The 17,595-nt window shown below is 46.2% G+C and overlaps 1 protein-coding gene across 1 annotated transcript in view; it reads left to right on the forward strand.

The window, feature by feature from the left end:
* Positions 1-212: 212 nt before the first annotated feature.
* The window catches only part of TBX4 (T-box transcription factor 4), a 35,026-nt gene continuing 17,643 nt past the window's right edge, over positions 213-17,595 (forward strand). Inside the window, exons 1-4 of the mRNA XM_054394307.1 lie at positions 213-371; positions 1,242-1,336; positions 13,413-13,532; positions 15,307-15,454. Of these exons, the coding sequence (XP_054250282.1) occupies positions 216-371; positions 1,242-1,336; positions 13,413-13,532; positions 15,307-15,454 (519 nt within the window). The 5' untranslated portion in view covers positions 213-215. The remainder of the gene's footprint in view (positions 372-1,241; positions 1,337-13,412; positions 13,533-15,306; positions 15,455-17,595) is intronic.

Here is a 17,595-nt window from a genome sequence, read left to right on the forward strand (position 1 = left end):
CCCCGGGGACCAGGAGGGCCCAGCCCAGTTCTCCCGGGCACAGCCGCCTTCCCCTGGGGCCGTGGGTGTCACGTCCCAGTCTCTCCGACTGCCGCTGCCTGAGGAAGGACCACGGGCCGGGAGGGCCTGACCCGCGAAGTTGGCCGTGCCCGGGGCTTGGCGGGTGTCAAAAACTGGGCTGCGAGCTAACGGTGCTCCTCTCTCCCCCCAAGGAAATGCTCCAGGAGAAAAGCCTGTCTGAAACCGAGGAAGGGTTTCCAACAGCCCCCGCGCCCGGCCATGCGGACTCCTCCGCGGGTTCCCCCGTCCTCGGCGTAGCCGGGGGGAGCAACACGCCGCTCAGCAGCCCGCAGCTCCCCGATCCCGAGCAGGTACGCACCATCCGGTCTCGCGTCCTGCCCGACGTTCTCCCCACCAGCCAGACCGGAGCACGGCTGAAAGGGCCGGAGACAGGCCTCCTTCAACCGTCCATCTCCCGCGGCCACGACCCGAGGAAATCGCATTTTCCTTTACTTTTAGTTTCTGGGTTTATTTTTCCCTCGTGCAAAGCAGGCTGCCCCGTGCCCGCTATCGGGGGTGGCAGGTCGGTAACGCCACCAGGGCCCATTAGGTACCAGAGCCGTGGCTGCTCCCCTCGCAGCATGATCCAACCCGGCGATGGGTTTCCTTGGGTTAGTTTTCTGGGTTTTTCTTTCCCAGCTAAACAACACTCCAGGTCTGCTTCTTAGCACATCTCGTCTTCTTTGCCCAACATCCCGCGGAAAGGAACAGATCTGCACAAAAACCGTGGCCCCGGGGGTGCACATTTCTCAGTGGACCCAGGTATTCCCACGGATGTTCTTGGCCCCGTTTTTTGGGAGCTGTAGAGAGACAACAGTGTCCAGCAGAGCATGGAGAACCCTAAGGAAAAGGGGAAAAAATAAGAATAAAAGAAGGGGGGAGGAGAAAAAAAATTCAGAAAGAAAAATCCCCTTGACCACAGCGTCCGGCCTGGATGTGAAAGTCTGCAATTAAAACTGGCCTCAGTTTGTTTCTCTTATTTTTGGCAAAGAGTGGTGGAATTCTGGGGACTCCATCTTCCTTTCTATCGAGGTTGGTGTGGCTTTGCCCGGCGCCTCGGCTGCGTGGCTGGTCCTGAGTGTGCAGCCGCCGACCCCTATCTGCCCTTCCCAGCTGCTCTCCGAGGTTTTTGTCAGGCATTTCTTGCTCTTCTCATGATCTTTTTTTTTTTTTCCCCACAGACAATAGAAAATATCAAAGTCTATCTCCATGAGAAGGAGCTATGGAAGAAATTTCATGAAGCTGGCACCGAGATGATAATAACCAAAGCAGGCAGGTTAGTGAAAATTCCCCATGAACATGTCTTGCTTCTGACCCGTGTGAAATGTTCCTGTTGCAGTCGGTGGCATTTAAAAAAATAGTGATTATATATTTCAAAATAAGTTTTTTTTTCACTGTAAACTTTACATGTGTTGGTGTGTGGCGACAAGACTGTGGATGCAAGACAGAGTTGTGGAGTCATTTGCTACATTTAGTGCTGGTTTTCTGGGGTAATCTTCGTTTTAGTTTATTTTAATTGTTAAGATGATAGTATGATTGTGGCTGTGCTTTTATTTTACTTTTCCCAAAGCAAACTCCCACTCCCCTTTTCCACGTAGTGAACTAAGTCATTTTGCTGGAATGATTTGCACCAAAGTTTTAGGAGCAGAAAGGTTCAGACTGTGCTTTTAACCTCAAAGTTGAAACAGAGGCAGGTACTACTTTTATCCTGCTGGCTGTGGAAAAAAAAAAATTTGATTTCTCTTGGAAACAAATATTGCCTTTTACCAAATCAGAGCCCTTCATTGTGCACAGCCAGGCCCAGGCAGGAGGGAGCCAGGCTTCACTTACCTGGAGAATCCACCCCTGTGCCTGTCCAGGGCTCCCTTCCCAGTTAGGTTGCTCAGGTGGGAGATGGCAGAATTAATATCAGAAAATTAAACATCAGAATTAAACCTCAGACCATCTTCAGCTTGGTTGCCAGCAAAACCAGCCAGCTTCTACTGTGGGCACCAAAATATCTGTCCTTGGTTTCTGTGGCAGCGGGCTCTCATTGGTGCTGCTGGAGAGGAAAAATTCCCAGGCTTGGATATGAAAATCCATTTAATTCTAACACAGCTGTGGGGTTCTGCCACACCTTGCAATTGCTGATTTTACACCCTGCTAGAGTGCTGTGGAAGAAAACAAATAATGGAGAGAAAGCAGCAAAATTTCCCACAATCACTATCTATCTGTATTGTTTTACCCTGTGATTTCTGATCCTTCATGCATGCAGCTGAGGGGCTCAGGTGGGTTGTTTTTTCTCCCCAGTTTGGTGCTCACACTGTGGGACCCAGACCCTAATGCCTGGGTTTGGATTTGGGGAGTGATGGGCAGGTTTTCCTTTCCCCATCCTGTCAGAGCTGCTCTGTGTAGCAGTGGGACAGTGTGTGAAATCTCTTATAACAGAAATACTCCCCTTAGTTTCCTTGGAGAGGGGGTGTATGTCCTGGGAATCTCCACTTTGTTTGCTGTTTGGCCTATTTATGAAGTGATTGTACAGGTAATTCAGTCGTTATCACACCACAGTTGGGTGCATAAAATCTTGGGGCATGTTCTGCAGCATCTGCTGATGTGAAGAGCTGGATTCGTTTTGATAGGTCTGCTACCTAAGTCAGCTAAGACGAGGGGATCAAGACCTCAGATATTTCACCCTTAATTTATAGTATTTGAGTGTGTCTGTGCGGGACGTGTAATATCTTTACCAAATTCTAGACCCTAAGCATCCCAAATGTGCCTCTTATCTCTGTGTAAGTCTTAATGTAGATTGTTTAAACAAATCCATATGTATGGGGCTCAGTCCCGCATTCTTTGTCCTGTGGAGCTGGCAGTGCACACGTAGTCACCTTTCAGGAGCATGTGGATGGGACAGAGAGGATGGAGGGAATTGCCTCTAAGATGTTTAAAATTTTGTTTTTAAAGTTAATTTGTCATTTGTAAAATTAGTGCAGGCTAATAGCAGGTTTATTTCTTTTATAAATACCTTTTAATTAAAAATCAATCAAACAAGGAAAACCATATGCTGATGAACAGCTTGAAACACAAGAGTCTCTTCATGGCTTTTCTCTGTGTCCAGCTGCAAATGGTGTGAAAATAAAGGGCAATATTTTCATCGGGGTAACAGAGTCCAAAGTGGAGCCAGGACCCGGCCCCAGCAGCACCCAAAGCAAAATAAAATAGACAAAATAATTAATATGAGGACGACAGAAAAATCCAACAGCTTGGTTTAAGTCTCTGTGCTGGCACCGAGTGCCAGGCTGAGCCCCTCGGGTCGGTGCTGAGAGCAGGAATCAATCGTCATGCAAATGACAAAATGAAAATTATTACTGTGTGCAGATTTTCTCTTAGCCAAGCTATTTAAATCAAGAGCAACAATAATCAACCTCCTCTTGACCCAACTAAAAAAAGAAAGAAAGAAAAAAGAAAAAAAAAAGAGATGGTTAATGGAAGTTTGTATGCACTTTGCATTTAACGTTGGGGGGTGGGGGGAGCAAGGAGAGGGAAAGCGGCTAATTGCAGGCACTAATTAGGACTCTAATCCCACCTCCCAGCAGGCACAGGGATGCCCCTGAATGCCGTTAGTTAAAATCACTTTAAATGTAGGTCTGTCTGACCTCAAAGAAAAAGAAATTGAAGCCCGATTTTGAATTTTCAACCAACAACAACCAAAAAAAATATTAAAAAAGGGCAACTTTAATGACAAGTTCACTCACTGGAGAGGAAATGTAAAGCTCAGCGGAAGCGTTAATTCCATGGCAATGGTGTAAAATAGCTTTTTTGTATAAACAAGGCAAATATTGATAACCGGGATGGGGGGGTGGGAAAGGGGAGTCATTTATTTCATTCTTTGTAGAGCTCCACGGAACGAGCCAACTATAAATTATCGAGAATTTAGGGCTGAGAATTACTTGGGGGGATTATTACTCCCTCTTAGGACTGATCTGTAGGAGACATTAGGAGAGCACGGCAAGCTCAGCATTGGAATAAAAATCGTGTTGTTGCCAAGAAAACTTGATTTATAAAGTGGAAACATCTTTAAAATGCACTCGCTATCTTTTTAATGTTCGGCTGCTTCGTTGTGGGAGGGAGGGGGAAAAAATAAATTAAAAAAAAAAAAAGGAGAGCGAGCGAGATGATTTTATATTAAAAGGATCATCACAAGATAAAAAGTTTATGTTAGCAAAGTTCCCTGAACTTTGCATAAAAACCTCTCGGCTCCTTCAGACAGAGGATCCAGCCCCTCGCAGAGCCCAAAGGATGGGGCGAGGGGCTCCATAAATCACCTTCCCCTTCTTCCTCGGATTTGAGGTTTGCTCTAATTATGAAATTCTGCTCCAGAGGATTTTCTGTGGGTAGTTTTAAAGGCTGACTTACATGTCGTGCAAAACTTTCCCCCGGCTTTGCCCGTTGCCTGGAGCTGCATGCACCCAAGCCAGGGTGGGGGGGATGAGAAGAAACTGCCCACGCGTGTCTTTCAAGCGCTGCCCATCGCCAGTAGCGTTTACAGAGCAGCTTTTTGGGGGAGGCAGCGTGGGCTCTGCCGGTTTTTTGGTGATGAAATCCCCTCGTTTGTGTGGCTGAGAGCCCGGCTCTCTGATCCGAGCAGCCCCACACCGTGGAGTCGCGGCGCAGCGGCTGCAGCCGCTTCCTCGGTCCCCTCTCCCTGGTCCTCAGTTCCCAGTCCCGGTCCCGTTCCCGGAGCGGTCGGGTTCGCCTAGCTGGTAAATGAACCCAGCAGCCACCTCGAGCTTGTGCTAGGGCTAGAATTGTTCACACAAATCTACCTTTGTATTAAAAAAAACCCCAAAATCGATAAAACCAAACAACCATGAAAACAAAACAACCCCCCCAAAACGACTCAACCAACAAATAAAAAAAAAACCTGAATCAAAACAAAAAAATCAGCCAAACAACCCCCCTCAAAAAAACCCCAACAACCCCCAATATTTTCCTTAAGGAATAAAATAGATGCAGATGATAATGAAGGAGACAGGATGCATTAAAGGATGGAGATGCCGATGTACATCTGAATTCCTTCCTTCTAACAGCCCTGGATGTGCCTGTCGAGCTGTCATGCTGCAAAGCACACCTTTCCTGGTGGATTTTGGGCATTCCCTAGTGATGATGTTGTTGGAGGAGTGGGTAAAGCAAAAAAGACAAACAAGAAACTTCACTGAAAAAAAAAAAACAAACACCATTATGAATCTTGCTTTCCAATGTCCTCCTCTCACTCTGAAGTGTTTTATTTCACAGAACAATTGTGTTTGTTTTTTTTTTTTTAAAACGTTGTGGCAAACTCCACTTTGTCTCTCCTAATTCTTTGTTGAAATCTCGTTTTCCAGACCTTTTTTTCCTGTAGGAAGTTAAGCTTTGTATAGTCTTCCTGGCTCAGGGTTTCTTTCTGTTAGTTTTTATTTAGCTCCGGTTTTTCCTTATTTTTTCCCAAGGCTTTGTGGCATTGCAGTTTCTCTCCAGATATTGCCAGAGATAAACAATTTTATGCAGCTTATGGCTAATCAGTGAAAAACAGGAGTTCACAGGATATCTATTCACATTTTTGTGAACAATTACTGAAGAGAAAATAATGTGTCACTCCTTGATGGCAGCACAGCCATCCCAGAGCTGTGAACAGGAGGCTCAAAACCCTGAAATTGAGTCTTGGCTGGAGTCCAGGGTGTGTACAGGTACAAAGGTAGCTGCAGTCTCTGTAGTAGCAGATTTGAGGAAGCATATGTAGGAAAATTGTTGCACAGGAAAAAAAATATAAATCAATAAAGGAGCTTGCATGTGTGGAAAAGATGGAAACCTCCTTTAGATCTTCAAGTTTCATTTTAGAAGTGGCTTATTTCAGGTTTAAAAAAAAATCTGTTCCTAATCAGCTTTAGTAAACCAAAATAAAACTAGTTTTTAGGACATCAAGGTCTGAAGAAGTATAAATGCTTTGGCTAAGCTGATGCAGCTTTCCTCTGTGAATAATCTCTTAAAAGTTACATTTTCCATGGCTCTGTAGGGCATGTGGATGCCCAGTTCTCATTACAATTAAAAGGAAATATTTGTCCAGAATCTTTTGAGGCAGTTACAAGAATCTCTGCTAAAGGTTTTTTGATCCAAAAGCAAACCTTAATATCTGAGATCAGTGATGGAATGTGAGCTGCCGATTTAAAACTTGGGAATAAAGTAGATATTTAAGGAATGTTTGATCTGCTTAGTCCTAAATTTGGGGTCCTGGAATTACCCTGTTCAGGCAAACTGCTGCTTTTAGAGAAAGGAGCAGGAGCAAACTCTAATGGTTCTTGGCTGTGCTGCTGAAGATGTCAACATCTTTGGCAAAGGAAACAGAGCTTATACATGCTGGGTAGGGCAGGGATGGGATTGTAGTGTTTAATACACTTCTCTCTTCAAACCTCAACCCTCCTTTCAGTTTGAAGGCATGGGATGCTCATGGTTAAGGGTGTTCCCAAAGCTTTGCCCACTGTCCTTAGGCTGGAGCTGTGGCAGCACTGGCCAGGGTTGCAGGGAAGGGTTCGGTCAAACCCAAACCAGCTGGGGAAGATTCCCACCATTGCTGGGGCTCTGCATCTGCATTAAAGGCTTCTAGGCACAGGGGCTGTGGGTCTTCTACTGCTCTGCCTGCCAGCACATGGCCTGACATGAGCACCAAAAGCCCCCCCCCCAAGCTGGGGGTAGAATTGGGCTAGGGAGAGAGCTGAAATGCTGCAGAGCTGAGTCCTTGGCCATGCTCTTGCACTGCTTCTCTTGGAGGTATCTTTGTGCTGTGTTGCTGGTGCTGCTGGAGACTGCCAGCACCCATCTCTCTCATTTTCTGGCACATTGGGACAGTGTCTGCTCAACTTCTGCAGCAAAACGAAAGCACTGGAGAAGCATCTCATGGCAAGAAGCCTGCCCATGTTTCAAGTTACCGTAGGGCAAGGAGAGGAAATGTTTCTAGACCATGAAAGCAGCCATCCAGCTAACCCAAGTTCTCAAGTATGTGAGAAACAATGTTTTATTTAAAAATGAGATGTGCTAGCCAGAAGAAAAAAATACAACCTCACCATTCCAAAATACAAAAATCCCTTAACTGTCTGACCTTCTCATCACTAGGTCATGGTCCTGCCACCAGATAAATCTCTCCTATCTATCCATAGACTGAGAGTTCAATGTTGCTTGTGTTAGTGACAGTGAATTTGGGGCTGAAAAATGAACTACTGATGAGAACTCCTGTTGAACCTGTATTGTTTGTTATTCTGAGGCAAGGATCTGGCATGGGCTAATCCAGCACTTCAAAGTTAACTGCTCTTACTTTGTATACAGAGCGTCATAGCGGAGTGGCGTGGGTGATAAGAGAAATAAGGGACTGAGGGTTAGGATACACTGGGAAAATGGGACCCTGTTGAAAAACTCTTTGATCTCTTTAAAGTATTTTCTGAAAGCAAGAATCTATCAAAAAGGAAATGCCATTTAAAAGGCTAAAAGAAACAGCTGACATCCCAAAATTTGTTTTAATCTGCCCTAGAGAATATTATTTTTAAAGATGCGTTAAGTCACTGGAAGAAATACTTGTCAAAAGAAAGGGAATTAGGAAAAGGGGGGGGGGGGGAAGCAGAAAGGTCATCAGAATGGAAATGTGGTTCTTGAGGCCTCTGAGCACCATTCCTTTCCCTCCTAACAATGAAGACAAGGAGAAGCATTCTCAAGAAGAATTTGGAGCCACACAAGTCATTATCAGGGTTGTCATCTGCCTCAGTGCTTTGAGACCATCACTGGAGGCGTTTCAGCGCGCCCAGCAGCTTGCTTCTGAGCTGGTCTTTCATGCACAATATGGCTTGCTAGCCAAGATGTTGAGTGATTTCTTGGTTTTCTGGTCCTTTCACAACCTGATATGCCATAAGCATCACCTTTCCAGACAGCACTGTATGGGAGCTTCTGAAAATCCAGTCATTGCTTTACTTGACCACCTCGGACTCAAGGATTGTAGAACTTTTGTCTGTCTTCAGAAATCTTTCTCAAAACTGCTTTTGAAAATAAGACTTCAGCTGCTGAGCTGCTGAAGGGCTAGGGGATAGTTTTACCCCCTGAAAGGACAGAAGGATGCACTCAGTTACACCTGAAGTACTACCCACATCACAGGGACATGCAGTGAGCACCTGTCTGAACATTCCTATGACTTCAGAGGGCACTGACAACCTTTGGTAAGGACATGACTTGAGTTGCTCCAACAGGACTCATGTGTCTTGTTTCCATGCAGTTTCCTCTATGGAAGTATCAACTGAGTTCCCCATGGCTTCCCTGTGCTGGTCCGAGGAACCCCTTCTCAGCTAATGTGTCAGTAGCAGCTTCAGAAATGGTGTTTGCATCTAAGTGAGGAAGGTCAGAGCAAATCCTTGTGAACAGGAGGATCGTGGGACTTGAGGGCTTTGCAGAGGCTATCTTGTCAGCCAGCAATACCAAGGCATGAGCCAGTGTCCCTGGGACAGACAGGTCCTGGCGTGCAGTGTGGCATGGGGCAGCTGGTGCTCAGATGAGTGCTTTGAGCTCTTTGATGAGCACTAGTGCTCTTGACTTCTCTGTGTCCTTTCTGGCTTACTGTCCCCTGCCTAAAACCCAAGACTTTCTTGGACCTGGGAACCTTGCAGTTGCCCAGCTCTCCAGGATCAACCAGGCCTGCTCACATGGGGATTAAAACACGAGATGCCCACAAAGTGGCCAAGCCTGGAGTGCCCGAAAGGCTGGGAACCACTGCCTCAAACGAAAGCAAAGCTTTCCTCTTATCACTCCCTTCCAAAGCCAACCAACCAATTACACATTAATTAAACTTTGTTTGAACATAATAGAAGCTTTGGCTCCATGTCAGTAACTGCTCCATGGTCAAGGGGATTGGATAGTAATAGAATAAATAAATAAACAAGAGATGCTTATTCTAACAGTTCATTTTAAAACAATTTGTGAATATCATGTAGAGATAAAATGTGCCTAGCATAAACTTAGCTAAGCAAGGGCTGCTTCATTATCAGAACAAATAATTCACTCACACATCATCTTTGAAGCTTGGGAGGGCTATGGAATTGTGCTGCTTGTTTATTTTCCTGGCTTTTTACTGTTTTTGCTACATTTCATCTGCACAGAGCTACAGGGTTTAGCTGGGGCTATGGCAGTGTGGAGCCAAGCCCTGGCGACATTGGTCCTGCTCCCACTGCCTACAGTCCCCAGAGCCAGGCCCAGCTGCAATGCCCTTCCCAGGGCATCACCCTGAACATCAGCACCCAGTGACCATGTGCCAAACAGTGGTATTTCAATGTATCAGATGTTCTGCTCACACAGGACTGAGGCACCAAAGCCTTTCTCCTGTGGTCACTCTCTTTGAGTGTAGCTTTCTCATGTGAACGTAAAGATTGACTTAAATTTTCCCCTCTGAAGGGCGGTGAGAGCTGCTCCCATCACACTGCAGCACTGTGCTTCTGCCAGTGCAGGGAGGATGGTAGAAACATGCCACTAACCCCAGTAGAGAGCTTTGAGGGGTGCAGGAGATGGCCAGGACAATGCTAAGGATTCTGGACGGTCTTTTCTTCACTGGCTTGAGCTGGAGGAGGGAGAGAGGAGTTTTGAACATGTCTGAAATTGGAGTCTTACTGACTTGGTGCTTTGCAGAAGAGGTCGTTGAGGCTGATGCTTGGCTGTGTGCCCCCCTTGCATTGCTGGCTGTCACACAGGCATGTTGTGGGTTTGGGGATGGTCCCTGGGTGGGGCAGGGGGGCTGTGGGACTGCTGGTGGCTCTGTGGCCCAGCTGGTTGCCCTGTGTTGCTGCCCAAGGTGTGCTGGTGGGTTAGACACACACCTTCTGTAGCTTTCAAAAAACCAGCATAAAGGGGAAGAAATTCACCTGGTTCTGGATTGCTCCACCTTAGGACACTTATATAGTCAGGGCATTTGCTGCAACCTTGGGACACCATGTCCAACCAGTCTCTGGATCCCAACAAAAGATGATGAGGCCAGGAACTGCTGCTCTTAATCTTGGTTACTGATGGCTTAAATGTCACCTCATAGTTGGTTTATCCTGCACTGTGCATGTACCCAGCACCCAGCCTCGATGACCTTCCCTGTTTGCACAGCCACAGCAGGGCTGCAGCCACCCTTGGCACAGGAGGTGTTGCTGAAAACCAAATGCCTCCTGCTTCAACACACTCCATGGGAAGCCCCAGATTCCCAGTTTCTGTAACTGAGTTCTGCACAGCAAAGGTCTCACTGGGTTTGGAGTCGTGCGTGGCAGTGGGGTGGGTACAGTGTGGACCTCCACAGGTCTTTCTCCAGACCTCCCACCAAAGCCAGGCTGAGATTTCCCAGAGCTTGGCAAGAGGTTGGCAATTTTCTATTGCAGCAGTGGCTTATTCTTTTGCTGCTGCTGGTCCCCAAGCAATAGATGATGAAGCAAGCTATTGTCAAGGAAAGCTGGATGGAGAGAAGCATCCTCTGTGGAGACGCCCATCCGCCCCAGAGCTCCTGCCTGCAGAGATTTGGCAGAGGGGCAAAGCTACTACTGAGCGTAGAGCCCATGGCTGTGAGTAGTTCCATTGACCTGTAGTAAATTTGGGGAAGCAGGCAGGTTTTTGGCCCCTTCCCAGGGCTGACAGGGAGCTGTATAGACCCACTGTAGGCACAGCTTCGCTCTCCTCCCGGGCAGGGCTGGAGCAGCTGGTGCCTCCATCACGGTTTTCTGCATCCTTCTTTCACACAGAACATTTAATAAGGGCCAGGACATGATATGAGGTGCTCTCTCCTTGCCTTTTATTTTTCTGAATTGAAAACTGGATGACTGAAATTTTCTTGGAGCCAGCTCTTTGGTTTGTCATGTCTTCCCACCAGAAACTCACAACCTGTGTTTGCATCGTCTTGCAAAGAGATATTTACTAAATAAGCCTCTGCCAAAGGGGTTGAGAAATATGTTTTCATTAAGAAAATTAAGCTGACAAGTCCCTGGACAGCACATTAGTTGCATTTTTATGTTGGTTTCTTCCTTTTTTTTCTTTCTTTTTTTTGGTGTTTTTCTTTTTTTTTTTTTTAAGGCTAAAATGCAGCAGCTAATAATAATGATGAAATGTCCATGCACAGCCAAATTACTAAAACCTAACCCATGTTTTCCTGGAAAAGAATGCGGAAAGTTGGCAAACGTGGTTGTAGTTGGGTCTGTCAGCTGCTGAGTACAATGCTACCACTGCAAGATAGCGAGTGGTTTGCAAGTTAAGCAACACCTTCAATCAGATGTGAGTCCCCCCATTTGTTATCCTGAAAGAATTCCAGCTGTATATATTATAGTAGTACTTTGGCTCTTTGTATTTATTTTAGAGGGCTATACTAAAGAACATTATAAACTCAGGCATGTCCATGGCCGTATGAGCTCCATATGCTGAAGCTTAATTTTAAATGCCATTAAAAAAGCACTTAACATTTACAGTATATCAGTCCGGCTACTTTAGCAGCTTGGATGTTCTACAGTAAATGAAATGATTGAGAAAAAAAATAAATTCAGAAGCTCAACGTCATAAAAAAAAAATCCTCTCCCCCCTGATGCAGGACATTCGCTGGGGACGATGCAGTGACTGCATCATATCATATCCATCTCCTTTCTGGATTTTAATTAATGTCTCCTCTTTTTTGTTTCATTTCATTTTCCAATGTCATTTTAAAGCCTAATTTTTCTAAAGAATATTAAAAAAAAAGAATCTTGGCGTTCAGTTTGAATTCCTGGTGCAAAAAAAAATTTTTTTCTCTCTCTCTCCCTCTTTCTGTGTGAATTGGGCTGTGTATTCACAAATTGAAATGTCCTACTGTATTTATCCAGGTGCTTACCTGTAGGAGGACAAGGTTAAGAGGCGTGTGGAGTTTATGAATGAAAATCAAACAGGGACATTGGTAAACCGCCGCTTTTGAGTCCCAGCTAATTACATGGTAAACATCTGGAATTTATGCAGGGCGGTTAAAAGAGTCGATTGAAATGATTTTGAACAGGGCCCATTTTGTTGCCTTCTCCTCAAGCAGTGACAAAATGGTGCTGCAGATCTGGGCCAGCTCGGCTGGGAGCCTGAGCAGCATGCAGGGAAAGGAGGGAGGGAAGTGGCCTCCATGTCTGATGGAGAAACAACATCAGGACTCGGGTCCTTCTTGATCAGGGTAATTACAATGACTCCAAGATGTAGCAGTTCTCATGCTCCATCTCCTTATGCTGGTGGAAAGGAGACTTTTCTGTTCTGGCTAGTTGCTTAAGGGCTGTGGGGAGCCAGTTTACTCAATAGACTGGAGGAGGAGATTGGGAAGATGGAGCCAAGAAAATACTTATTCCCAGGATGTAAAGTGCTGATCCTCCAAATCCTGGCTCCTGATGCAGTCACAAGGGCCTGAGAATTCCATGGCAGTGCCCACAGTCATTAGGGCCATTCCCTTTGGATCTCAAGACAAGACTCAGATGGTATACACTGGTTTCACAGCCATAGCTTTATAAAAAAACTTATTCTTTACTATTGCAAAGATCCTTCAGATATGTAAAATCCATAGAAGTACGCTTTCGTGATACACTGGTTTATGGGATGTTCGCCGTTTGGTGCCGGTTGCTATGTGTCTGCTACAGTCAATGGTAAATCACTGGGCTGGGCAAATTGTCAATGGGGAGCTCCTGGCTCTGGTGAGGTTTAGCTGGGATGCTGTGAATTTGGCAAATTCAGGAACACCAGAGGAGCAGTGGTTGTCCACACCAGCACAGAGTTTAACCCTTAGTCTCTCCCAAGGCTTTACCAATCCTCAGTTTTCAGCTTGTTGAAGGAAATGGAAGATCAGCTGTGGTGTTAGGAGATGATGTAGTTGAATGTGGGGTTGTGGGCACTGGGAACATGTGAATGAGGAATGTTGGATGTGCTTGGTTTCTGTAGTGCAGTCAGATCTCTTGACCTTTCATGCTTGTTCATAACAACACGAAATCTGCATTTTTGAGGCTGCCATAAGCTACATGGAGCCTCCTAGGGTAGTGAGGGCTCCCTGTCCAAGCCTGATGTGTTGAGGGTTGTGTTGATCTACTCCATATCTCTCTCTCCACACACCTTCTACTGGCACTTGCCCATAACCCACCTCTATATAACCTCACCCACATCTGTGCCCTGTTTTGCACTAGCCCATGCTCTGGGAAGGGTGAGTTTACTTCAGGTGACATAGAAGCAGCAATGTTTTGTAGCTCGTTTGTCCAAGTGTAAATTCGTCACATGGTGGATCTGCCTTTTGGGGCATTGCTCCAAGTTTCCATCAGTCCCAGTGCTGCTCACTAACATGTTAATACTTTATTTTTCCTAAGGAGGATGTTTCCTAGTTACAAGGTCAAAGTGACTGGAATGAACCCCAAGACCAAGTACATCTTGCTGATTGACATCGTCCCCGCTGACGACCACCGCTACAAATTCTGTGACAATAAATGGTAAGAGGAACATTTCAGTTTGCCTTCTTTTCCATAAGAAAATTGCAGTTGCATCAACCATTTGCTTGTGCAAACTCAGAAACTAACATAAATACCTTCCCATGGGAAGGATGCCAACATCCCAGAGCTCTCCTTCGTGGAGCAGCAGCGATAGACACAGGAGCCAACGGCTGGAAGTTAAAACCAGACAAACATAAAATATTCTCAACAGGCTGGGCAATTAACTGCTGGAACAAAGTGCTAATGGAGGGGGTGGATTGTTCATTTCCAAAGCATTCAGAGTTGGATGGCTTTTCAGAGGAGAAGCTTTAGGCCAAGCACAGGTTGCCTAGCCGTGTGCAGGTGTAAGAGGGTGAAGCCATAGCCTGCATTATAGCAGAGGCTGGGCTGGATGATCTAATGGTCTATTTTGGTTTCAAAAATTAGGTATCTATGTGAGTTGAGAAAAGTTTTAAATTCCTTTCTTCTGTAGTAATATTTTGCTTGTAGGCAATCAACTCGGAAGCCAGATGTGGGGTGGTTCACTCCAAGCCCTGGTTCAGCCACACTGATCAGGCAGATGTAGGCAGCAGCAATTTCCCCCTTGCAGTCCAGTGCCAGATCTGGTTTAGAGTTGTTTTTTTGCTTTTCCTTTTTTTACTTTTCATTCTTCCTCTGGAGTTTCTTTCTCTTCTATTTTCCTCCCCATCCTTATGCCTTTGATAGTAAAGCTCCTTACCCAGGAGCCAGCTATGAAGTTTTTTTTCCCCAAACCCTTCCACCAACTGCTGCCCGGTGAAAAGAGGAGTGATGGAAAATTTCATAGTCAATGGGAACTAGCCTGGTGACATCCTATAAACCAGTAATCATTTACTTGCCCATTAGGGCTGCTCTACTTTAAAAAAAAATCTTTTAAAAAATCCCTTTTCCATTCACTTTTGTCCTGAAGTGCCACTGGGGAAGAGGAGCAAGCAGGCTGAGGGCCTCCGTGGCACGGCAGCCACTTTGTGCTTTAATCATTACACCCTAGATGATGGATAGTTGTGAACTCTGTTTAATTTAGCTTTTGCCAGCCCTAGAGCAGTTTTCCCTTTTCATTTTATTGCTGCTGGAAAGCCTCTGTTGGTTTGGGGAATATTGCTTTTAGTGGCGTTTTGTAAGAGGAGAACAATGACACAGTATTGGGGGGGGGGGTGGGGGTGCCATTAAGGGATGTCTCATAGTTTGGTCTTGTGTCCATGAGAGCTGCTGGTGGTGTGAGGGGTAAGGGGAGCTGGCAGAAGGGTACAAAGGGTAGCAATGTGTGCCAGCACACAGCTCTGGAGCAAAGGGATGCCCCTTCCCACTGGACCTGCTGCTCAGCTGAGGGCTGTGGGAGCCCTGCATGGCTGCAGAGGGTGAACTCACACCCAGTACCCACTCCTGCTTCTGGGTAACTTCTCCTCGGGAAGTGTGTGAGACCATCTGCCCTTGCAGAATGGCCTTTGAAGACTTCATCCACTCCAAAAATGCAGATAAGATTTTCTCTATGGCCAATGCCAACACAATTGCACATAGAGACATTGCCCCAGGCAGGTACCACATGGGAGCAGAGATAGGGTTACTCCGCCAGCCTGTGATGCCGAAACAGGGAGCCCTAAAACCCCCATGAACAGCAGCAGCCTCTCTGTGCCCAAGGACATCCACCCAGGGCTGTGGGAGGGTTGCTGGGTTGAGTTCAAGGACAAAATGCTCTCCTAGGCCTGGGCTGGTGACCACTGCCAAGGTGATGCAATCTGTAACTGCTGTGTTTCAGGATGGTGGCTGGGAAGGCAGAGCCGGCCATGCCGGGGCGGCTCTACGTGCACCCTGACTCACCCGCCACAGGAGCCCACTGGATGAGGCAGCTGGTCTCCTTTCAGAAGCTAAAGCTTACCAACAACCACCTGGATCCCTTTGGACATGTAAGAGAGATGTTCTGCAAGGGGTTTTTTTTTTGATCAGAGGTGGGACTGCAATGCCAAATTTGTGTCCAGACTGGGGGATGCTGGTTGGGATGTGGCAGTTAAGTTAAAAATGAGAAGTAACATAGAAATCATAGAATCATTAAAGTTGGAAAAGACCTCTAAGATCATCAAGTCCAACCATAAACCCAACACCACTATGCTCACCAAACCATGTCCCATAGTTCTATGCCTAGATGTTTTTTGAACACCTCCAGGGAGCTGCCAGTGCAGCTGGGTGGGGACTGTTTCATGCTGGCTGAGGGGGGCCACCACAGCTGCCTGCATCCTTCCTTGTGTTAGAAATGCAGCCTCTGGCTTGTTTGCCCACGTCCTGCAGGATGCCACCAACCTTTTAGTCTCTGCCCAGGAACTTTCCAGGCAGTGCTGTGGGATTTTCAGCCTGGTGGTTGCTGTACATGGTATACACAGCTCACAGAGACAGGGTGCATAAACTCATTATTTTCTGAGCTAGTTTTGGCAGAAAAAGTTGAAATATTTTATTTGGAAAACCTTAATTCTTGTGCATTGGGAAGACAGGAGTGGGAACTACACAGTTATCTACCACAGGGCATTGGATAACTCAGAACAAGGACCCTTCCACCCTGCCAGGCAAGCAAGGGCTGAATAATGTGTATAAAAATACAGACCTATGTGGTTTGCACTGTCCCAGCTGAAAGTCACACAAAAATAAACAAATCTCACTGGCTGGAGGAAGGGAAGACAGAGTTTAAAACCCTTTTAGGTTTAGTGCCATCAGCTCCTCCTAGTGCTACAGGTAAGAGACTGTGTCATCAGATCTGTTTTTAACCTGCAGCAGTTTTTAAGTATCAGCAATCTGGGGTTAAGGGAGGGCTATGGGAAGGTCCTGAAGAAGCATGCAGAGAGAGCAAGGGTGTATCTGTCTTGCTCAAATTGATCATGCATCAAGCCTCTAAAGAGCATGTTTGCACCTGGAGTCAATTGTCCTGATGCCACCTAAAGCCTTACAGAAAGCAGGGTTCTGAGGCAGCCCAATCCGATGGAGCTTTATGGGGTGGTCTCCAGAGGCAGAGTCACCTACGAGCTTAAAACACTATGAAAAATGCAGCAATTTTGCTGTGCTCACAATTTCCTGCACATTTCAAACTTTATAAAAGCAAATGGTACCAGGGCAGAGCTGGGCTCTGGCAAGTGTGACATGGTGATAACCCAGCTCTGTGCAAAGCCATCACACTGCCGGGAACTGACCCTCATCCCCAACCTACTGACCCTAGTGAAACACATGTGAACTTCAAAGGCTAATCAGGCCCATTGAATGCTGATGTTATTAATCACAGGTGATCTTGCTCTTTCACTCTTATTTAAGGGAGGGGGTGGGAGCACCACGGAAGTGAAATGAAAACAACCAGGTCAGGGGTTGGAGAGTAGCAATTCCATGGAGCCCCCAAATGTCGCTGTTGTGCTGTCAGCAGCTTTAGGTACCTGCTTGCTTTGCATGTGGCCTTTCTTTCATTCCCTTGTTTCTCTCTCTTTGAATAACTGTGCAGCTTAATGTATGACTGTTTAGGTTGTAAAATGTAAACCATAAAACATACAGGATGTTCGCCGTGGCTGTAAACCAAACAGGATGTGCAGTGTTGGTTTTTGCAACTCCCAACGTTTGCTTTGCTTGACTTGGCCATTTTTTTTTTTTTTAGGGTGATTTTAACACTGTGTTTTACCAGGGAGTGGGGTTTTTCCTCCCCCTTTTAATAAACTACCTGTTTGTCCTCCCACAGAGCTTCCCCAGTGATAGAGAGGGGGCTCTGGTTTGTGTTTTGGAGTGATACCCACAGCATGATGCAGCAGCTACTGATAAGCCCTGCTCGGTAGCCCCCATACCATGTCGGTAAGAAGCTAGGAAAATCCCTGGAATAACTTGGTTTAAGTGCCCAGGTTGCTGTGTAGGTCAGGCACTGACAACATGCCTGGCTAAGTGGGATTTACCCCCATTTCAGAGAGTGCCTCATTAGGCTTCCAAATCAATTACCTGCTTTAGAGAAGTGGTGGTCCGATTTTTGTTGTGTGTGCAAAGATCTGGGTTCTGTCCCAGGCAAGTGTGACTTTCCCATCAGTTCATG

Source organism: Indicator indicator, chromosome 30, assembly GCF_027791375.1.
Source record: "Indicator indicator isolate 239-I01 chromosome 30, UM_Iind_1.1, whole genome shotgun sequence".
NCBI lineage: Eukaryota > Metazoa > Chordata > Aves > Piciformes > Indicatoridae > Indicator > Indicator indicator.